The following is a 23,854-nucleotide window of genomic DNA, read 5'->3' as shown; positions in this document are numbered from 1 at the left end:
TCAACCTGATCACAGGGCCAGGTACATTAGTTTACTTAGTGTAAAAGGGCGACTGTGTAACAGTAAAGGTGTCTTTGAACAGAGACTGCGCCATGAGATTGAGCAGATCGAGGCCTGGATGAACCTCAGGGAGCCTCTGATTAAAGGAGCCAAGAAAGGCGAGTCCATCCAGGAAGTGGAAGAGCTGCTCAGGCGTCATGCGGACTTCGAGAAGACAGTCGATGCTCAGGAGGAACGGGTCAACAACCTTTGCAGAGACAAGGTAGGCATAAACACACCTGTGTCAGACAGGTACAAGGTAGGCATAAACTCACCTGTCAGAGACAAGGTAGGCTTAAACACACCTGTGGCAGACAGGTACAAGGTAGGCTTAAACACACCTGTGGCAGACAGGTACAAGGTAGGCTTAAACACACCTGTGTCAGACAGACAAGGTAGGCATAAACACACCTGTGTCAGACAGAGACAAGGTAGGCATAAACACACCTGTGGCAGACAGACAAGGTAGGCTTAAACACACCTGTGTCAGACAGACAAGGTAGGCATAAACACACCTGTGTCAGACAGGTACAAGGTAGGCATAAACACACCTGTGTCAGACAGGTACAAGGTAGACATAAACACACCTGTGTCAGACAGGTACAAGGTAGGCATAAACACACCTGTGTCAGACAGGTACAAGGTAGACATAAACACACCTGTGTCAGACAGGTACAAGGTAGGCATAAACACACCTGTGTCAGACAGAGACAAGGTAGGCATAAACACACCTGTGTCAGACAGGTACAAGGTAGGCTTAAACACACCTGTGGCAGACAGGTACAAGGTAGGCATAAACACACCTGTGGCAGACAGGTACAAGGTAGGCATAAACACACCTGTGTCAGACAGGTACAAGGTAGTCATAAACACACCTGTGTCAGACAGGTACAAGGTAGGCATAAACACACCTGTGTCAGACAGACAAGGTAGGCATAAACACACCTGTGTCATAGACAAGGTAGGCATAAACACACCTGTGTCATAGACAAGGTAGGCATAAACACACCTGTGTCAGACAGGTACAAGGTAGGCATAAACCCACCTGTGTCAGACAGGTACAAGGTAGGCTTAAACACACCTGTGTCAGACAGACAAGGCAGGCTTAAACACACCTGTGGCAGACAGGTACAAGGTAGGCTTAAACACACCTGTGTCAGACAGACAAGGTAGGCTTAAACACACCTGTGTCAGTTAGTTACAGAAAATAATTTTATATAGACTGTGGACATTGCAGCAGTGTGAAAAAGTCTTATAGTAGCAAATTATAAAATATATAACCTGGCTAAGAAATCTCTGAGCTCCATGTATGAATGAACTTTGACCTGATCTAATGTTTGTTTCAGGTGGATAAAGCTGTTAGACAGCAGAAACTTCTAGAACAACAACAGCAAGTGGAAGATGAAGCAAGGAGAGAGAAGGAAAGGTTAGACGACCTCAGACGCAAAGAACAGGAGAGAATTTTGGAGGTAACTCTTCAGGCATTCAAGTTTAGTTTTAGCTGCACAATTTTAGCTTTAGTCTTTCCAGTCAGGCAAGCATTGTAGACACTTTTATTTTTTTACTGCTGTAATAAGACTTTCAAGACAGGATAGTGTACACTTATTACAGGAAAAAGTATTAATAAATAATACTTTAAATAATGGCTTTTTTATTACTACATTAATAATGACAAACATGTTACCGCACCAAGTGACCAGTAGGCTACATTGTCATAAGTTGACCATAAGAACACAGTACCTGGTATTACTGACAGGTGACTTAAATGGAGGTACTTGTCTGACATTTTATCAGACCGCCCATTTTATCCCATTTCTGATGTACTATCCTCATCACAGGAAAATGCCTCCCAGTTTTTTATTTGATTCTATTTCCCAATTCCACTAAATTTTCCTGTCTGTGATTTCCTGTTTGTAAACAACAATTGAGTCAAGTTATTCCCCCTGTGCTTGTGTTGCACCTAGTCCCCCAGTTAGAGAACCTGACATTTTAGTTTTGCTTCCTAGTCGTTTTGTATTTGGTTAGTAGTCACTTGACTATTACAAAGTTTATTACAAGAGAAACTAATTTACTAAGAAATCCATAAATTTGACATAGTGTGATGGAACCTGACATTTTAGTTTTGCTTCCTAGTCGTTTTGTATTTGGTTAGTAGTCACTTGACTATTACAAAGTTTATTACAAGAGAAACTAATTTACTAAGAAATCCATAAATTTGACATAGTGTGATGGAACCTGACATTTTAGTTTTGCTTCCTAGTTGTTTTTTGTTTGGTTAGTAGTCACTTGACTATTACAAAGTTTATTACAAGAGAAACTAATTTACTAAGAAATCCATAAATTTGACATAGTGTGATAGAACCTGACATTTTAGTTTTGCTTCCTAGTCGTTTTGTATTTGGTTAGTAGTCACTTGACTATTACAAACTTTCTTACAAGAGAAACTAATTTACTAAGAAATCCATAAATTTGACATAGTGTGATGGAACCTGACATTTTAGTTTTGCTTCCTAGTTGTTTTTTGTTTGGTTAGTAGTCACTTGACTATTACAAAGTTTATTACAAGAGAAACTAATTTACTAAGAAATCCATAAATTTGACATAGTGTGATGGAACCTGACATTTTAGTTTTGCTTCCTAGTCGTTTTTTGTTTGGTTAGTAGTCACTTGACTATTACAAAGTTTATTACAAGAGAAACTAATTTACTAAGAAATCCATAAATTTGACATAGTGTGATGGAACCTGACATTTTAGTTTTGCTTCCTAGTTGTTTTTTGTTTGGTTAGTAGTGACAAGACATAGCAAACTTTTGTACAAGAGAAACTAATTTACAAGAAATCCATAAATCTGACATTAGTTTGATGGTGCAGTAATTTATCTACATTCTCAATAATAAATGCTAGACTGACTGTGCTACAACTATAGGCCTACATTATGCCACAGCTACATACACTAGATTGGCTGCCACAAGTATAGGCCTACACTAGAATGACTGCCACAATTATAGGCCTACACTAGAATGACTGCCACAATTATAGGCCTACATTATGCCACAGCTACATACACTAGAATGACTGCCACAATTATAGGCCTACATTAGATTGGCTGCCACAAGTATAGGCCTACACTAGAATGACTGCTACAAGTATAGGCCTACACTAGATTGGCTGCCACAAGTATAGGCCTACACTAGAATGACTGCTACAATTATAGGCCTACACTATGCCACAGTTACATACACTAGATTGATTGCACCCTGTAGACTCTATTAGCCATTGACTTGTAGCTGCACATGATTATAAAATACTAATTGAAATGTTACTATAAAATACTAATTGAAATGTTACTCATCTTCCAGGCCCAGATAAACGTATGTTACTTAGATGTGGCTTCTTGCCTTCACTTTGTATTTATTTTGAGCACTGCTGCTATTAGCCTTTATATTCCTTGTGTTATTATAAACCCAGGTTTTATATTTTGTTTCCTTCCCTATAGCACAGAGCTGTTTGTGTATTTAATACCCTGAACAATTTTTAAGCTAACTGGAGTGTTTAAAAAAAATGTCTTTCTATCCCTTTAATTTAAACTTTAAAAAATAGTATTTAAATATTCAGTTACAAAAGTGACTTCATTTTTTAAATGCTTATTTTAAATTAAAACAGATCTGTCTATTCCTAGAGTGCTGCTTATCAAATTTAACCCAATTAAACTGATTGGTGATCTAATTTAACACTAAACTAAATGGTGACAGTAAGCCATTGATCAACTCGATCTGGAAATTGACAAATTAGAATTTAACCAATGAAAAGTTTCATTTGCTTTGATTTGTTTTATTTTTGCTCTGACACATGTGGATGAGGGTTCTAATCAACTTTTAGCAGTGTTGTCCCATTGTACATAAACTTGTAAAAAATCTTCTGACGAGCACCATGAGTGGGTCAGGTTGGCTCTAGTATAAAGAGTAACTGTTAGAGATTTTGTTTCCTAGCACTAATTTTGATCCTCTTCTTCCATACAATGTAGGCACTCTACTGCTGGACTACTCTCTTTTTTTATCTTCTGCTCTTGGTTTATTTAAATATCATTTTCTCTTCTCAAAATATTTATTGCTTATTATTACTTTTAAAAATAATCATGCTTAAACTTGACATTTTTACTAAAAGCTTATAATAAATCTAATCAAGATGAAGAGTGATAAAAGATTTCCAAAAAGCAATAACAGAAAGTAGTTCTGGGGCTAGTCAGTTGGTTGTGTGTATTGCTGTTGTCCTGTAACATTACACTGGTTTCATGTTGTGAGTGATCACCAAATCTAGTGGTCATCTTCTTGACATCAGTTCTTCTATTCTCACATCTAGGCTCTTTTAAATTGTCTTTATCAATAATTAGTTCACAAGAATATTCTCTTTATTTTAAACTACCCATTTCATTACTCTGTTTACTATTTACATTTTTTATTTTATTTTACTAAGGAAGTTTTAATGAAAGTGAATTAAAATATGTAGACCCACTGTTGTCTGTAATTAGTAGCTAACCAGTAAACAGTCTGTGTGGACCCACATGTTTTCACACTTCCTTGTAGTAGATCTGTTACCTACCAATATTTTCAGAATCTAGGCCTAATATACAACACATAGACAATTACAAAATGTATATTATTTAAACAAATTTAAGATAATCTGTAAGTATTTTATTTTAGATTATATAATCAAGGGATTTTTAAAATAATTTAGCATTTAATGGTGTTTTTATAAAAATGTTTGTTATTTCTCAATAGTGTATATTGGTAAATAAAAGAAACAATTTAAGATTGATACCATGTTAGTCAGATGGTGAGCTAACATGTCTGTTTTATTTGTAGGAGAGACGAAGGGAAGACGAACACAGGAAAGCTAAAGAATTTTTGCTGCGTCGTCAGATGGAAGAAGATGAAAACACAAGGTACTGATGTGTAGACTTCAGCCATTCAGTCTACATTCACCAGACTGGCCATTCAGTCTACATTCACCACACTGGCCATTCAGTCTACATTCACCAGACTGGCCATTCAGTCTACATTCACCACACTGGCCATTCAGTCTACATTCACCAGGCTGGCCATTCAGTCTACATTCACCAGACTGGCCATTCAGTCTACATTCACCAGACTGGCCATTCAGTCTACATTCACCAGGCTGGCCATTCAGTCTACATTTACCAGGCTGGCCATTTAGTCTACATTCACCAGGCTGAAAACCTTCATTTTACTTTTATATATGTATACCATAAGCCCTCATTGTTAAAATTTACATGGTGTTTCTCCAAAATAAAATACATTTAATTTATAATATAACATAATATTTCTGAATGAAAATTTATAATTATAGCTGAACTAATTAATTGATTGTCATATTCCAATCTGTTTTTTTTAAGGAATGAGGACAAACTGGACAGGTCAACAGTGAAAAATTTGATTGGTAGATCACAGAGTATAAAAATAGCAGCCAGACCGGAGGGCTCAAAACAAGATGTTCAAAGGGCAGTCAGTTTTCGTACACGGTCAGATCATCCAACCTCACCTACCATTTCTCTGCCTAAAGCTGCCAACTTCAAGCAGGTAAGATTTGCCCAAACTGAGTTTTGTGCTGACCAACTCGTTACTTCAGCAATCTAAGGTTTAGTTTAGGAGCACCAAGGAGAATCCCTGAAATACAGAAACTTGAACCTGTTCCTACTGTGTGTTTATCTGTAATGCTGTATGTAAAAAAAAATTAACCGGCCCTTTCTGACCTAATGCTGTACAAATGAAGTTTCCATCACCTCAATATATGCAGGTTTAGCGTGATCAGTTCTTTGCCCAACTGCCTTTACTTTCCCTTTACATCAGACCTAGGTAGACTTTTACTTTCCCTAACATGAGTTAGGTACCCATCAGACCTAGGTAGACCTTTACTTTCCCTAACATGAGTTAGGTACCCATCAGACTGAGGTAGACACATAAAGACTCAAGCCTGGAGTCCTAACCTGAGACTTGAGTTTATTGTACACTGTACACTGTACAGCCCAACCAAACAGCCCTGTTGTCCTGACTCTTAATTTAATGAGAAAGAAATATGTGACATTTTCTTCCAGGTAAAAGGTATGATTCCTATCTTGACACCTGCACAGGTGTATAAGTTTACCTTATTGATTTCAGACCAGTCTTGATGAGCATCTCTCATCCCCTGAAGACAAAGCTGAACCTGTGTGGACAAAAGCATCACCACCATCATCTCCACCAACATCACCTAGGGCTGCTCCAGCTGATGGAGATCTAACCCTGCCATCACCAAAAAATATTTCTTTGACTGAAGAAGATGAGACATCTGCCCCTGAACTGCCCAATGCCCCTGCCCCTGAACTGCCAAATGCCCCTGCCCCTGAGCTGCCCAATGCCCCACCACCTACTTCACACCCCAAGCCAAAGCCTCGCAATACAAGTCCTGGTCCTACCTCTCCTTCTTACCAGATGAAAGGCAACTTATCTCCTCCTCTGAGTCCAACAGGAATGAAGCGTGCAGAGATTGTGAGTACATTCTGCATGTCTCTTCCTAGAACCACAACCTCCTATGTGTCTCTCACAACCTCCTGTGTCTCTCTCACAACCTTCTGCATGTCTCTTCCTAGAACCACAACCTCCTGTGTGTCTCTCACAACCTCCTGTGTGTCTCTCACAACCTCCTGCGTGTCTCTCACAACCTCCTGTGTGTCTCTCACAACCTCCTATGTGTCTCTCACAACCTCCTGTGTGTCTCTCACAACCTCCTATGTGTCTCTCACAACCTCCTGTGTGTCTCTCACAACCTCCTGCGTGTCTCTCACAACCTCCTGTGTGTCTCTCACAACCTCCTGTGTGTCTCTCACAACCTCCTATGTGTCTCTCACAACCTCCTGTGTGTCTCTCACAGCCTCCTGCATGTCTCACAACCTCCTGTGTGTCTCTCGCAACCTCCTGCGTGTCTCACAACCTCCTGTGTGTCTCTTCCTAGAACCACAACCTCCTGTGTGTCTCTCACAACCTCCTGTGTGTCTCTCACAACCTCCTGTGTGTCTCTCACAACCTCCTGTGTGTCTCTTCCTAGAAGCACATGTTTTCTCTGCTGGCACTTGATCTAGAAAGTAAAATCTGGCATTGTTTGCTGTTGTAGGTTAAAGATGAGAGCAAGAAATCAAAGAGAACTCCTAGTTTCAACATCAGAAGACGTACAAGAAGCTTTAAGGACAAGTACAAGCTGCCAGAGAACTTGCCTGCCCCTGAGCTGGAGGGGGTGGTAGAGCGCAAGCATGAGTTGCAGGCAGGGGGGAAGAAAGCCACCATCCGCTCCTGGAAGAACTTCTACACAGTCCTCTTTGGGCAGCTCTTGTGTTTCTTTAAAGATAAGGAAGGTAGGTGTTTTCTCAGACATTTTCCCTCAGTTGCTTGTACACTTCATCTTAGACATTTTAGTACAACACATGTGAATACATTCTTGGATGATCCATTAAAGGTTGCTAGCATAAAATAACTGAATATTTGCCTTTCATTTTAGCCCTCACAATATATCTGATCACTTGTCTTACCTGTTTGTTCACTAAAATAACTGACCACTTGCCTTACCTGTTTGTTCACTAAAATAACTGACCACTTGCCTTACCTGTTTGTTCACTAAAATATCTGACCACTTGCCTTACCTGTTTGTTCACTAAAATATCTGACCACTTGCCTTACCTGTTTGTCCACTAAAATATCTGACCACTTGCCTTACCTGTTTGTCCACTAAAATAACTGACCACTTGCCTTACCTGTTTGTCCACTAAAATATCTGACCACTTGTCTTACCTGTTTGTTCACTAAAATAACTGACCACTTGCCTTACCTGTTTGTTCACTAAAATAACTGACCACTTGCCTTACCTGTTTGTCCACTAAAATATCTGACCACTTGTCTTACCTGTTTGTTCACTAAAATAACTGACCACTTGCCTTACCTGTTTGTTCACTAAAATAACTGACCACTTGCCTTACCTGTTTGTTCACTAAAATATCTGACCACTTGCCTTACCTGTTTGTTCACTAAAATATCTGACCACTTGCCTTACCTGTTTGTCCACTAAAATATCTGACCACTTGCCTTACCTGTTTGTCCACTAAAATAACTGACCACTTGCCTTACCTGTTTGTCCACTAAAATATCTGACCACTTGTCTTACCTGTTTGTTCACTAAAATAACTGACCACTTGCCTTACCTGTTTGTTCACTAAAATAACTGACCACTTGCCTTACCTGTTTGTCCACTAAAATATCTGACCACTTGTCTTACCTGTTTGTTCACTAAAATAACTGACCACTTGCCTTACCTGTTTGTTCACTAAAATAACTGACCACTTGCCTTACCTGTTTGTTCACTAAAATAACTGACCACTTGTCTTACCTGTTTGTTCACTAAAATATCTGACCACTTGCCTTACCTGTTTGTCCACTAAAATAACTGACCACTTGTCTTACCTGTTTGTCCACTAAAATATCTGACCACTTGCCTTACCTGTTTGTCCACTAAAATAACTGACCACTTGCCTTACCTGTTTGTCCACTAAAATATCTGACCACTTGCCTTACCTGTTTGTCCACTAAAATATCTGACCACTTGCCTTACCTGTTTGTTCACTAAAATAACTGACCACTTGTCTTACCTGTTTGTCCACTAAAATATCTGACCACTTGCCTTACCTGTTTGTCCACTAAAATATCTGACCACTTGCCTTACCTGTTTGTTCACTAAAATAACTGACCACTTGTCTTACCTGTTTGTCCACTAAAATATCTGACCACTTGCCTTACCTGTTTGTCCACTAAAATAACTGACCACTTGTCTTACCTGTTTGTCCACTAAAATAACTGACCACTTGTCTTACCTGTTTGTCCACTAAAATATCTGACCACTTGCCTTACCTGTTTGTCCACTAAAATAACTGACCACTTGCCTTACCTGTTTGTTCACTAAAATATCTGACCACTTGCCTTACCTGTTTGTCCACTAAGATAACTGACCACTTGCCTTACCTGTTTGTCCACTAAAATATCTGACCACTTGCCTTACCTGTTTGTCCACTAAAATATCTGACCACTTGCCTTACCTGTTTGTCCACTAAAATATCTGACCACTTGCCTTACCTGTTTGTCCACTAAAATATCTGACCACTTGCCTTACCTGTTTGTCCACTAAAATAACTGACCACTTGCCTTACCTGTTTGTCCACTAAAATATCTGACCACTTGCCTTACCTGTTTGTCCACTAAAATAACTGACCACTTGTCTTACCTGTTTGTCCACTAAAATATCTGACCACTTGCCTTACCTGTTTGTCCACTAAAATATCTGACCACTTGCCTTACCTGTTTGTCCACTAAAATATCTGACCACTTGCCTTACCTGTTTGTCCACTAAAATAACTGACCACTTGCCTTACCTGTTTGTCCACTAAAATATCTGACCACTTGCCTTACCTGTTTGTCCACTAAAATATCTGACCACTTGCCTTACCTGTCCAGCATATGGCGATGGTGTGGCCGCAGCCCCCCCTGTCAACATCCATCGGTCCATCAATGAAGTGGCCTCTGACTACACCAAGAAACAGAACGTGCTGCGCCTGAGGCTGCAGGATGGAGCTGAGTACTTGTTAGAGTTCTCTAACACAGAAACCATGAAAGCCTGGCATTCAAAGATCCAGTACTTTGCTGGTCAGTTGCTTGTACACTTGTTCTAAAAACTAACACATTTTTTGGCTTTCTGTGGACGCTGATGATGGAAATTTTCTAATATTTTAGATCATAATCCCATTATCCCAACAAATGTAAATACTATAACTGATGTATGGATATTTTAAAACTTGTATCTCATTGTTTACCTTGGTAACTCTTCTGGCAACTAATATCTTTTTATAATAGTTCAGTTGTTGTTCAGCATGAGTTTAGTGGTGTCAAATACTTGATCTACCTCCAATGTAGCCGTGCCATACACATGATGAGAAGACATTTAAAAGGAACCAATTGGAGAACCAACATGGTTTAAACTGCGCATTGGCTCTCTACTCTAACTAATTCTGATAGGTCAATAATTGGGCTGAGCACAGTGAGCAGGGGGCCTCACCAGGCTGCTAGACATGCATCTTTTAACCAGCTGTCAAATATTTTTCAGAGCAGGAATCTATGCTTGAAGGTCTAAATCTAGGTCAGCCAGAGCTGCCTCCAGAAGAAGGTGAACTAGGCCACATTTATTTTAGAATTTGATGCTTTTTTTTTTTGGATTTTTTTCAATTTTTTATTTTTTTTTGGTTGGGGATCTTGATTGTATTGTATGAATGCACCTTCTGAAGAATTGCTGTGGACGATTTCTACTTGCTTCCAGCTACACACAATAGTTGTGCTTGTAGCATAATACATGGTGTTTGGTTACTCAAAGCTTACCTGGCCTTTAAGTGAAAATAACTAAACATTTTCTTATTTGTTATTCAAAGATTAGTACCATACATGCTTTTAAATTGAAAATTGCAGATAGATTTCTTTTTTTCTTGAAATTAAAGTAAAATAAATTTATAAAACAAGAATAGACAATTAACTTAATTTAAGTAAATTACTCAACAAAATGTCTATTATCTTTTATTGTAACTTAACTGTTAAATGAATCAAGTAAAATTGGCAATATCAATAAGATTCATTTATAATTTTAAATAAAATACTTTCACTTATCAGATGGATCTGGAGATGACAATTTCCCCCTCCCCCCACGTGAAACAGTAGCCTACATTTATTATTTTGAATCCATGTTTTGAGTTAAACAAATATATATGCCTAGGTTTGTGCAACCATATTTGCTTTGTTTATAAGTTTGAACATTTTTTTTGGTCAAAGCTTTATTGTGTTTTATCCTATTTCACTATAGAGTGACCAAATTATAAATGTAACCATCTCTTAAGACTACAGTACCAACAGTCGATCAAATGTATCAATTTCATAACACTACCAACATGTGTTTGAATTTACAATTTTCATTACTGTAGGCCTACCAACAGTTCTTTAAATCTGCCAGTTTGATTTTAATGTCAACTGTTGAATAAAGTTACCTATTTCATTTCAGTACCAATAATTGTTTAAAAATACCAATTCCATTTTCAGGCCTTCGACAATTGTTTAAATTTAGATTGCATTCTACCCATTATTACATAATTCATTACTTTTTGTTATTAGTTCTGAATATCAAATGTCATTATGTTTTTTTTTAATGATTTTTATCGGTGTAAAATAATTTTTTAAAGAAATTTTTATCTTTCGTTCCTAGCTGGATAATATTTAAATAATTTTTAAACATCAGTTTCTCACTCTCTTCCTAAAACACTTGACTTCCTTTAGAAAATATCAAGACATTTTTATTCTATGCAATTGCTTTGGTAGGTCAATATATGAGAGTTTTTAGACTAGACAACGTTTTTAATTTCACTAGATACATAGCCTTTAGCCTTTTGACTTGTAGCCATTAGTAACTAGATACATAGCCTTTAGCCTTTTGACTTGTAGCCATTAGTAACTAGATACATAGCCTTTAGCCTTTTGACTTGTAGCCATTAGTAACTAGATACATAGCCTTTAGCCTTTTGACTTGTAGCGCATGTCTTAGCAGGTGATGGTAAAATAGTTTTTTATAACTTTGGGTGGATGTAAAATAACAACTTTGGGTGGTTGTATTGCTATTTCTCTTTATTTTGTTTATGTTTAATGCTTGCTAGCTTTCTTTTAGCTTAAGCTAAAAACTGATGTGCAGTAGTTGTGCATTTCTAATTGCTAGTGTTGCATGTGAAATATTTGTTTTAAGTCTATGATACAAATGAAATTTAATATTTTTTTTTACAGATTCCAAATCTATTATTTATTATAGATGTAAACAGTTGTCATTTCACATGAATGAACCAATCAAATATCTAAGCAAAATCTGATAATCAAATTTTTGTGTTAAATACAGGAACATGAAATATTAATTAAGATAATTAAAAGATAGAAAAATGAACCTAGATTGGTTGGAGTTGGAAACATTTTAATTCCTACATTTGATTCTATTGATTGGGTTAAAAATTAATGTTAATTAATTAATCCTATTTGTGTTGAGACCTAATGTTAACTGACCACACCTGGTAGTGTTGAGACCTAATGTTAACTGACCAGACCTGGTAGTGTTCAGACCTAATGACCAGACCTGGTTGGGTTGAGACCTAATGTTAACTGACCAGACCTGGTAGTATTGAGACCTAATGTTAACTGACCAGACCTGGTAGTGTTGAGACCTAATGACCAGACCTGGTAGTGTTGAGACCTAATGTTAACTGACCAGACCTGGTTGTGTTGAGACCTAATGTTAACTGACCAGACCTGGTAGTGTTGAGACCTAATGTTAACTGACCAGACCTGGTTGTGTTGAGACTTAATGTTAACTGACCAGACCTGGTTGTGTTGAGACCTAATGTTAACTGACCAGACCTGGTTGTGTTGAGACCTAATGTTAACTGACCAGACCTGGTTGTGTTGAGACTTAATGACCAGACCTGGTTGTGTTGAGACCTAATGTTAACTGACCAGACCTGGTTGTGTTGAGACCTAATGTTAACTGACCAGACCTGGTTGTGTTGAGACTTAATGACCAGACCTGAAAGTGTTGAGACCTAATGTTAACTGACCAGACCAGGTTGTGTTGAGACCTAATGTTAACTGACCAGACCTGGTAATGTTGAGACCTTATGTTAACTGACCAGACCTGGTTGTTTTGAGACCTAATGTTAACTGACCAGGCCTGGTAGTGTTGAGACCTAATGATCAGACCTGGTTGTGTTGAGACCTAATGACCAAACCTGGTTGTGTTGAGACCTAATGTTAACTGACCAGACCTGGTTGTGTTGAGACCTAATGACCAGACCTGGTTGTGTTGAGACCTAATGACCAGACCTGGTTGTGTTGAGACCTAATGTTAACTGACCAGACCTGTTTGTGTTGAGACCTAATGTTAACTGACCAGACCTGGTTGTGTTGAGACCTAATGTTAACTGACCAAACCTGGTTGTGTTGAGACCTAATGTTAACTGACCAGGCCTGGTAGTGTTGAGACCTAATGACCAGACCTGGTAGTGTTGAGACCTAATGTTAACTGACCAGACCTGGTTGTGTTGAGACCTAATGACCAGACCTGGTAGTGTTGAGACCTAATGACCAGACCTGGTTGTGTTGAGACCTAATGACCAGACCTGGTTGTGTTGAGACCTAATGACCAGACCTGGTTGTGTTGAGACCTAATGACCAGACCTGGTTGTGTTGAGACCTAATGACCAGACCTGGTTGTGTTGAGACCTAATGTTAACTGACCAGACCTGGTTGTGTTGAGACCTAATGACCAGACCTGGTTGTGTTGAGACCTAATGTTAACTGACCAGACCTGGTTGTGTTGAGACCTAATGACCAGACCTGGTTGTGTTGAGACCTAATGTTAACTGACCAGACCTGTTTGTGTTGAGACCTAATGTTAACTGACCAGACCTGGTTGTGTTGAGACCTAATGTTAACTGACCAAACCTGGTTGTGTTGAGACCTAATGTTAACTGACTAGACCTGGTTGTGTTGAGACCTAATGTTAACTGACCAGGCCTGGTAGTGTTGAGACCTAATGACCAGACCTGGTAGTGTTGAGACCTAATGTTAACTGACCAGACCTGGTTGTGTTGAGACCTAATGACCAGACCTGGTAGTGTTGAGACCTAATGACCAGACCTGGTTGTGTTGAGACCTAATGACCAGACCTGGTTGTGTTGAGACCTAATGACCAGACCTGGTTGTGTTGAGACCTAATGACCAGACCTGGTTGTGTTGAGACCTAATGTTAACTGACCAGACCTGGTTGTGTTGAGACCTAATGACCAGACCTGGTTGTTTTGAGACCTAATGACCAGACCTGGTTGTGTTGAGACCTAATGTTAACTGACCAGACCTGGTTGTGTTGAGACCTAATGTTAACTGACCAGACCTGGTTGTGTTGAGTCCTAATGACCAGACCTGGTAGTGTTGAGACCTAATGACCAGACCTGGTTGTGTTGAGACCTAATGACCAGACCTGGTTGTGTTGAGACCTAATGTTAACTGACCAGACCTGGTTGTGTTGAGACCTAATGACCAGACCTGGTTGTGTTGAGACCTAATGTTAACTAACCAGACCTGGTTGTGTTGAGACCTAATGACCAGACCTGGTTGTGTTGAGACCTAATGACCAGACCTGGTTGTGTTGGACCTAATGTTAACTGACCAGACCTGGTAGTGTTGAGACCTAATGTTAACTGACCAGACCTGGTAGTGTTGAGACCTAATGACCAGACCTGGTAGTGTTGAGACCTAATGTTAACTGACCAGACCTGGTAGTGTTGAGACCTAATGACCAGACCTGGTTGTGTTGAGACCTAATGTTAACTGACCAAATCTGGTAGTGTTGAGACCTAATGACCAGACCTGGTTGTGTTGAGACCTAATGTTAACTGACCAGACCTGGTTGTGTTGAGACCTAATGTTAACTGACCAGACCTGGTTGTGTTGAGACCTAATGTTAACTGACCAGACCTGGTTGTGTTGAAACCTAATGTTAACTGACCAGACCTGGTTGTGTTGATACCTAATGTTAACTGACCAGACCTGGTTGTGTTGAGACCTAATGTTAACTGACCAGACCTGGTTGTGTTGAGACCTAATGTTAACTGACCAGACCTGGTAGTGTTGAGACCTAATGACCAGACCTGGTAGTGTTGAGACCTAATGACCAGACCTTGTAGTGTTTAGACCTAATGTTAACTGACCAGACCTGGTTGTGTTGAGACCTAATGTTAACTGACCAGACCTGGTAGTGTTGAGACCTAATGTTAACTGACCAGACCTGGTTGTGTTGAGACCCAATGTTAACTGACCAGACCTGGTAGTGTTGAGACCTAATGTTAACTGACCAGACCTGGTTGTGTTGAGACCTATTGTTAACTGACCAGACCTGGTTGTGTTGAGACCTAATGACCAGACCTGGTTGTGTTGAGACCTATTGTTAACTGACCAGACCTGGTTGTGTTGAGACCTAATGTTAACTGACCAGACCTGGTTGTGTTGAGACCTAATGACCAGACCTGGTTGTGTTGAGACCTAATGTTAACTGACCAGACCTGGTTGTGTTGAGACCTAATGTTAACTGACCAGACCTGGTTGTGTTGAGACCTAATGACCAGACCTGGTTGTGTTGAGACCTAATGTTAACTGACCAGACCTGATTGTGTTGAGACCTAATGTTAACTGACCAGACCTGGTTTTGTTGAGACCTAATGTTAACTGACCAGACCTGGTTGTGTTGAGACCTAATGTTAACTGACCAGACCTGGTTGTGTTGAGACCTAATGTTAACTGACCAGACCTGGTTGTGTTGAGACCCAATGTTAACTGACCAGACCTGGTTGTGTTGAGACCTAATGTTAACTGACCAGACCTGGTTGTGTTGAGACCTATTGTTAACTGACCAGACCTGGTTGTGTTGAGACCTAATGACCAGACCTGGTTGTGTTGAGACCTAATGTTAACTGACCAGACCTGGTTGTGTTGAGACCTAATGTTAACTGACTAGACCTGGTTGTGTTGAGACCTAATGTTAACTGACCAGACCTGGTTGTGTTGAGACCTAATGTTAACTGACCAGACCTGGTAGTGTTGAGACCTAATGACCAGACCTGGTAGTGTTGAGACCTAATGACCAGACCTGGTAGTGTTTAGACCTAATGTTAACTGACCAGACCTGGTTGTGTTGAGACCTAATGTTAACTGACCAGACCTGGTAGTGTTGAGACCTAATGTTAACTGACCAGACCTGGTTGTGTTGAGACCCAATGTTAACTGACCAGACCTGTTAGTGTTGAGACCTAATGTTAACTGACCAGACCTGGTTGTGTTGAGACCTATTGTTAACTGACCAGACCTGGTTGTGTTGAGACCTAATGACCAGACCTGGTAGTGTTGAGACCTAATGTTAACTGACCAGACCTGGTTGTGTTGAGACCTAATGTTAACTGACCAGACCTGGTTGTGTTGAGACCTAATGACCAGACCTGGTTGTGTTGAGACCTAATGTTAACTGACCAGACCTGGTTGTGTTGAGACCTAATGTTAACTGACTAGACCTGGTTGTGTTGAGACCTAATGTTAACTGACCAGACCTGGTTGTGTTGAGACCTAATGACCAGACCTGGTTGTGTTGAGACCTAATGTTAACTGACCAGACCTGATTGTGTTGAGACCTAATGTTAAATGACCAGACCTGGTTGTGTTGAGACCTAATGTTAACTGACCAGACCTGGTTGTGTTGAGACCTAATGTTAACTGACCAGACCTGGTTGTGTTGAGACCTAATGTTAACTGACCAGACCTGGTTGTGTTGAGACCTAATGTTAACTGACCAGACCTGGTAGTGTTGAGACCTAATGTTAACTGACCAGACCTGGTTGTGTTGAGACCTATTGTTAACTGACCAGACCTGGTTGTGTTGAGACCTAATGACCAGACCTGGTTGTGTTGAGACCTAATGTTAACTGACCAGACCTGGTTGTGTTGAGACCTAATGTTAACTGACCAGACCTGGTTGTGTTGAGACCTAATGACCAGACCTGGTTGTGTTGAGACCTAATGTTAACTGACCAGACCTGGTTGTGTTGAGAACTAATGACCAGACCTGGTTGTGTTGAGACCTAATGTTAACTGACCAGACCTGATTGTGTTGAGACCTAATGTTAACTGACCAGACCTGGTTTTGTTGAGACCTAATGTTAACTGACCAGACCTGGTTTTGTTGAGACCTAATGTTAACTGACCAGACCTGGTTGTGTTGAGACCTAATGTTAACTGACCAGACCTGGTTGTGTTGAGACCTAATGACCAGACCTGGTAGTGTTGAGACCTAATGTTAACTGACCAGACCTGGTTGTGTTGAGACCTAATGTTAACTGACCAGACCTGGTTGTGTTGAGACCTAATGACCAGACCTGGTAGTGTTGAGACCTAATGTTAACTGACCAGACCTGTTTTTCTCAGACCTGGACCCATCCGAGCAGTTTTCACCATCACTGGACCACACCAGGGATGCCAGTCCCCCACCACCTGCACACCCACCTCCACATGAGGCTCCATCAGCCAAACCTGCTGTACCCCCTAAGCCCCTCCCCAGAACTTTTGAACCAGTACTAGAACATTCCAGGCATGTGCAGCTTGAAGGGGGTGTGGTCGTACATTCCAGGACACCAAGTCTTCCATCCAATCATTCAGGTGAGTTTTGTCAGTTAAAAGTTTCATTTACTAGCTCCTACTGGGACTTCAGGTCAATTATTCTGTCAGTTAAAAGCTTCAATAGCTAGCTCTTACACTGGGACTTTAGGTCAATTATTCTGTCAGTTAAAAGCTTCATTTGCTAGCTCCTACTGGGACTTTAGGTCAATTATTCTGTCAGTTAAAAGCTTCATATGCTAGCTCCTACCCTGGGAATTTAGGTCAATTATTCTGTCAGTTAAAAGCTTCAATAGCTAGCTCTTACACTGGGACTTTAGGTCAATTATTCTGTCAGTTAAAAGCTTCATTTGCTAGCTCCTACTGGGACTTTAGGTCAATTATTCTGTCAGTTAAAAGTTTCAATAGCTAGCTCCTACAATGGGACTTTAGGTCAATTATTCTGTCAGTTAAAAGCTTCAATTGCTAGCTCCTACTGGGACTTTAGGTCAATTATTCTGTCAGTTAAAAGCTCCAATTGCTAGCTCCTACTGGGACTTTAGGTCAATTATTCTGTCAGTTAAAAGTTTCAATAGCTAGCTCTTACCCTGGGAATTTAGGTCAATTATTCTGTCAGTTAAAAGCTCCAATTGCTAGCTCCTACTGGGACTTTAGGTCAATTATTCTGTCAGTTAAAAGCTCCAATTGCTAGCTCCTACTGGGACTTTAGGTCAATTATTCTGTCAGTTAAAAGCTCCAATTGCTAGCTCCTACTGGGACTTTAGGTCAATTATTCTGTCAGTTAAAAGCTCCAATTGCTAGCTCCTACTGGGACTTTAGGTCAATTATTCTGTCAGTTAAAAGCTCCAATTGCTAGCTCCTACAATAAATCTATTAAATAAAATTTTTGTTTCTAGATGAAGAAGATGGTCACCCTCAGCCATATGGAGACAGCAGTCAAGATAAAGATTCTTCATTTGATGATGACTCCCAGGTCAGATTGCCAACACTATGAACCTTAGCTGTGTTCAGAGTTTCTTCCAGGCATCTCTTCGGGGGGGGGCCCGAAAAATTTTTACCGCCCCCCCGAACGAAATGAAATTTATATAATTTATATAGAAAATATATACTTTTAACAGTGTCCGCCCCCCCGAAGAAAGTTTACCGCCCCCCCGAAGATTTCAAGTGCCCCCCCGGAGAAAAAAGTCTGGAAGAAACACTGGCTGTGTTTGTTCTAAATTTAGGGTGGTTAACTGGGAAAACTGGTGACAAAAAAATAACAGGCTTATTTCAGTCAACGATGATCTATATTTACCTTGCATTTATAGGCAAATATTTTTAGTATTTTTAAAGAGAAGTTTGACTGATTTAAGAAATTGGAATGTTGGGCATCTACCAAGGTTTGGGGTTTAGAACTGAGTATAGCAGCCGTGTTTTTTCTTGTTTATAATGCAAATGGCATTAACAATATATTTTTCAATACATTATATATAAAGAAGGGAAAGGGGTTAAAATTTCCTAGACAGCTGGTTGGCAGAAATAAGCTAGTTGCTTATTTCATCTTCTGTTGTCCACAAGCACTAGCACATTATTTCTTAACTTAGAATGTTTACAGTAGAAACCCTGGTGGTGCTTAATTTGTCTTATAGTAAATAAAATAAGCAACACGCTTATTTCCTCAGCTGTATTATGAAACTGTCTGAGAAAAACAAAAATGTCTACATAACATAAACAGGTCAAAAGATGCTTATTTTATTTGACTCAGTTTGATAAAGATCATTATACTAACCCTAATTTAGATGTAAAGTGTTGAAATATTAAATGATTTATGCTGACAATGTTTTGCCATTTGCACATTAGTCTTACAGTTCTAAGCATTAGGATGTAGTGTACAGGTTTGTGAATTCCGTCCCACTTTTTCTCAGATCCGGGGTCGAAGGTCCGAATCAGCCTCCAGCCACTCCGAGCCTGCAGGTGGAGATGACCGTCAAGAAAAAAGAAAAAGTCACGGTGTGTTTGGATTCCTCAAAAAGAAGAAGGACAAGGAGCACAAAAAGGAAAGAGCCACACATGTGTAGAAGAAGAAGGACAAGGAGCACAAAAAGGAAAGAGCCACACATGTGTAATGAGGTTAAACTGACTGTGTGTGTAGTCTGTGTTTTGGTGCTATTTTTAGATGTGTCTGATGTGACCCAATGTCCACATTTTCTTTGTATTTCTGGACATGCACCAAAATATTTGAGTACAAACTTTTTTGGATCAGAGATTTATTTACACAAGTTTTATACCTAGCCTTTTTCAAACTGCTGAACTAGTTTTTGTTGGACTGGAATCAATCATACACCTGCTTTTTGTAAGTTCTAATTTTAGAATTTTTTTAGTACTGCTGCTGTTCTAATGAGTGCAACAAATGCACGCAATACAAGCAATTGTGTCATGGCTACATGTCATCCTGTCCTGACATTGTGTCATGGCTACATGTCATGTTGAACAAAGATTTAATAAACCACAATCACTGTTGACAGGTTGTTTTCTCCCCAATCTCTCTGTACAATCATTCATCTGTTTGTAAATATTGGCTAATCAATCACCACATCACCTGACATGTGTCAGCTGTGTGACTTGCTAGAGCCCAAAACAAAACTGCTAAATTTGTCAAGATGGCTGGATGTACTGAAACCTTTTTAAAATTGATATATCTTTGTCATATATATGCAACATGTTTTACTTGATATAGCTATATCAGATTTGTATATCCTGTTTTAGTCTCATATTTTACTTTGCTAACCAATGGTAGTTTTAACTTTTGTCTTATGCTGTGTACAGTAGAGCCCAGTTTTAGCATCATTGTCTCCCTAGTACTTAGATTAAAGCTGGATGGGTGGGTGTGGCCAGATACTGCGCTGTGTTCAAACTTTGAACAATTGACAAGTTGGAATTTGTGATAGTTCCAGATCTTTCTATCCCACAACTTGACCCATTCATACAACAATTGACAAGTTGGAATTTGTGATAGTTTCAGATCTTTCTATCCCACAACTTGACCCATTCATACAACAATTGACAAGTTGGAATTTGTGATAGTTCCATATCTTTCTATCCCACAACTTGACCCATTCATACTTGTGTTCATCAACATTTCTTCCACTCCAAACTTTGGCTATGTGAACAACATATGGGCATGTACATACATTTTAGCATTTATTTTTTATTTCTGTATTCATGTAATCACTAACATACAAAGAGAAACGTGTCCCTGGACTTAGCCGCAGAACTCATATTCAGCTTTTATTTCCTTATCATGTGTACTTTAGTATCCATCTATGTCAACAAAGCATTAATTATGATATGCCTAAGCATAATATTTTGTTAATTTCCCGATGTTAATAGCATGACAGATTGGTGGGTGTCTACAGGTTATTACTTGAACCTTTTATAAGACGTGTGATTGCTTGATAGCACGAATCATCACCTAGTTTGACATTATTCAAGGAGCAAAAGATTTCTCTGCTAACTCAAATAAAGGATTTGAAAAGTTGTTGTGTAACTGAGCGAAGTAAAGATTATCTCAGTTACTTGAGAGTGGTGAAGGCAGCAACCTGCTGCTCATGGTGGGGAGTGGCAACATCCAATTTGTCTCAGAACTGATGAAAACAATTATTTAAACAGCTGTCATTGTCTCATTAAACGAAATATTGTATGAATATTGTACTGACATTTTCTCTACAGATTGTAATAAATATATTGAACTAAACCTCGCCTCCTAGTCGAGTTGTGTTTCAGGTAGGCACGCAAAAAAAAAAAAAAAAAAACCCGATCCATTTTTGGCCTGCAGCCAATCAGAAATATTCGAGAAAACAGTTTCTTGCTCGCCCTACTAAATTTTCTGTGAAATGGGATTTTTCCGTTTAGCGGCGGGCGATGTAATTTCTATTTTAAGCTTTTCTTACGTATATTTGTGGCGACTAGGGATATGAGTTATGTTCAACTTCTATTTGTTTACGTACCACAAATAACTCGTTTCAGATGACCACGCAATGATAGACAATCTTCAAAATAATTAATAATGGTTATTAATTAGTCACTAAACATTAATGTAACTAAGATGACCGAATTACATAACAAGGTTAATTAGTAGTGGTGGGGGTGCACCGGGTGACATGGCAAAAAAAGTAGTAGCGGCACCCAGCGTGTCAGGTAGTGGCGGCACCCAGTGTGACAGGTAGTGGCGGCACCCAGCGAGTCAGATAGTGGCGGCATTCAATGTGGCAGGTAGTGGCGGTACCCAGCGTGTCCGGTAGTGGCGGCACCCAGTGTGACAGGTAGTGGTAGTGGCGGCACCCAGTGTGACAGGTAGTGGCGGCACCCAGTGTGACAGGTAGTGGCGGCACCCAGCGAGTCAGGTAGTGGCGGCACCCAGTGTGACAGGTAGTGGCGGCACCCAGTCAAGTAGTGGCGGCACCCAGTGTGACAGGTAGTGGCGGCACCCAGTCAAGTAGTGGCGGCACCCAGTCAAGTAGTGGCGGCACCCAGTCAAGTAGTGGCAGCACCCAGTCAAGTAGTGGCAGCACCCAGTCAAGTAGTGGCGGCACCCAGTCAAGTAGTGGCGGCACCCAGTCAGGAGAGCTGTATTCCCGGATGTCTCCATCACACATGAGACCAGAGAACCGACCACGTGACACAATTGTGGTTAGGATTTTCTGGTCGGGGTTCAAGTTATTTTAATGGTGGGAGTGGCGGTTTCATTAAAATTACCCAAATTAACTTTGGAGCCTAATTACTATTTTTAAAACGTTTAATTACACAAGGACCTTCGTATCTTTAGAATATACTAAATATAGGCTTTTAAATGCTACTAATTTAAATTTTTTTAATAAACTTTTAAAATAGGCCCTACACTGAATTTAAAAAAAAATAAAACACTTAAGTATTTCTCTAAATAGAGCATTCGTCCTTATAAAATCTCTGCCATATTTAAGCGAGCTTTTGGTCCTTATACAATCTGACACTCGCGAGCGAAATACCAAGCACATAAACATCCCCAGGGTGTGAAGTTGTGTGTGGGTGGGTGGGGGGGGGGGGCTATGACATGTAGATCCTGCATAGACCCGCAGGCCGAGTACCTGCACATTATGGTACACCTGTAAGTCTCTATGGCAGGTCAACGTGGCAGTACATAGTGCTGACCACAACAGTCCTTCATATGCCGAGGTCAAAAGTCAACTCTACTTCACCTAATCCGAGTATAGCCAGTTTTTACCCAACAGCTTGAGAATGCCAAAAACAATTTTCCGGGGAGAGAGTCAGCCACGTTTCAAGCGTGTCAGATCATTCCTAAAATAAAAGGAACTTTCGTTTTCTAAGAAAACCCGATCAACACGCACTCCCATCAACACACGAATCAATTTTTGTTGAGAAATCTAGGACGTAAAGGTCAACATGGCTCTCTGTTTTAATCACACATCGTTAACGTTTGACCGCAATCTGCCATACGTTTTAACACACAGCTGTTCACAATTAGAAACTTGTTAGTTTAGATACATCTTTGATATTATTAGCCATCCTGTAGCATAGGTATCCTGTAGCATAGGATAGGTAGCCTGTAGGTAGCCTGTAGCATAGGTACTCACACACATATTATTTATATATGTGAGCGGGTGAATGGATTATTTATTTTGTATTATTTTATTGGCTGCGAATCTGTGAGTAAATGGTCCACTGGACAGAGGTTACGGGGTTCCCCTTCCGCCCGAAGCGGTCAGTATATAAACTGACCACTCGGATAATTTTTTTTCTTTTTGACCGCAAGAATGTAGGTCAAGTCAGTTGTCTGTGGTCGCACTTCGTGCGTTGGAGTGCGGTTGCTGGGTGTTTTGTTTGGTGTAAAAAGTTTGTTTTGTTTAGTCGTGTTTTGTGTATTCTGTGGTTTATCATCTTTCTTATTTTGATTGGTTCCATGAAATAAATTTAATTAATTGTTAAAAGCTTTTTGTTTTTATTATTTAGACTAAGGTTAAGGTTATTAACCAGTCTGGATTTAGCCGGGCTTGCACTGACCGCGGACAGTAATAGATAAGCCAGGGAAGGGTAGATAGATTTTTAGTTATTCCCCCCCAGCAGGGCTTATATATATATATATATATATATATATATATATATATATATATATATATATATATATATATATATATATATATATATAAAGACCATTACAACGCCGATAGAGTGACGTGTCTTATGTAGACAACTATTAAACCTCAATATCACGCTGTTGTATCGTGACTGTGTTCAATATTTTTTAAGCAATTTAATTATCCTGCGTAGATTACACTGAACGGTTCTGTCAGAACCTTGGTAATAATCTAAGAATAACCGAGGTGTGTGTGGGGGGGGGGGGGGGCGTGGGAGGGGGAGGGGGTAGCAACGGAAATACCCTGCTCTTGCTGTTGGTCAAATTTCTAAGTAAATCGTGTAAAGGGGAATAACAATGGAAATACCCTGTTTTTGTTGTCGAA

General features: G+C 39.7%; 1 protein-coding gene across 7 annotated transcripts in view; it reads left to right on the top strand.

Moving 5' to 3' along the window:
* LOC131935564 (spectrin alpha chain, non-erythrocytic 1) overlaps positions 1-21,093 on the top strand; it is a 126,937-nt gene extending 105,844 nt beyond the window's left edge. For 4 of the 7 annotated variants that reach the window (XM_059292028.1, XM_059292032.1, XM_059292033.1 and 1 more), the window contains 12 exons: positions 83-262; positions 1,386-1,508; positions 3,399-3,410; positions 4,902-4,981; positions 5,453-5,636; positions 6,216-6,584; positions 7,207-7,444; positions 9,588-9,776; positions 10,234-10,293; positions 17,172-17,402; positions 18,257-18,333; positions 19,265-21,093. In XM_059292028.1, coding sequence (XP_059148011.1) covers positions 83-262; positions 1,386-1,508; positions 3,399-3,410; positions 4,902-4,981; positions 5,453-5,636; positions 6,216-6,584; positions 7,207-7,444; positions 9,588-9,776; positions 10,234-10,293; positions 17,172-17,402; positions 18,257-18,333; positions 19,265-19,417 — 1,896 coding nt within the window. In that variant the 3' untranslated portion in view covers positions 19,418-21,093. The remainder of the gene's footprint in view (positions 1-82; positions 263-1,385; positions 1,509-3,398; positions 3,411-4,901; positions 4,982-5,452; positions 5,637-6,215; positions 6,585-7,206; positions 7,445-9,587; positions 9,777-10,233; positions 10,294-17,171; positions 17,403-18,256; positions 18,334-19,264) is intronic. The other 3 variants (XM_059292029.1, XM_059292030.1, XM_059292031.1) reach the window with 3 other exon arrangements.
* Positions 21,094-23,854: the final 2,761 nt, after the last annotated feature.

Source organism: Physella acuta, unplaced genomic scaffold (assembly GCF_028476545.2).
Source record: "Physella acuta isolate Inbredline_101_S28 unplaced genomic scaffold, ASM2847654v3 ptg000148l, whole genome shotgun sequence".
Classification (NCBI taxonomy): Eukaryota; Metazoa; Mollusca; class Gastropoda; family Physidae; genus Physella; species Physella acuta.
Note: the sequence above shows the minus strand (reverse complement) of the source record. Positions and strands in the feature narration are given on the sequence as shown.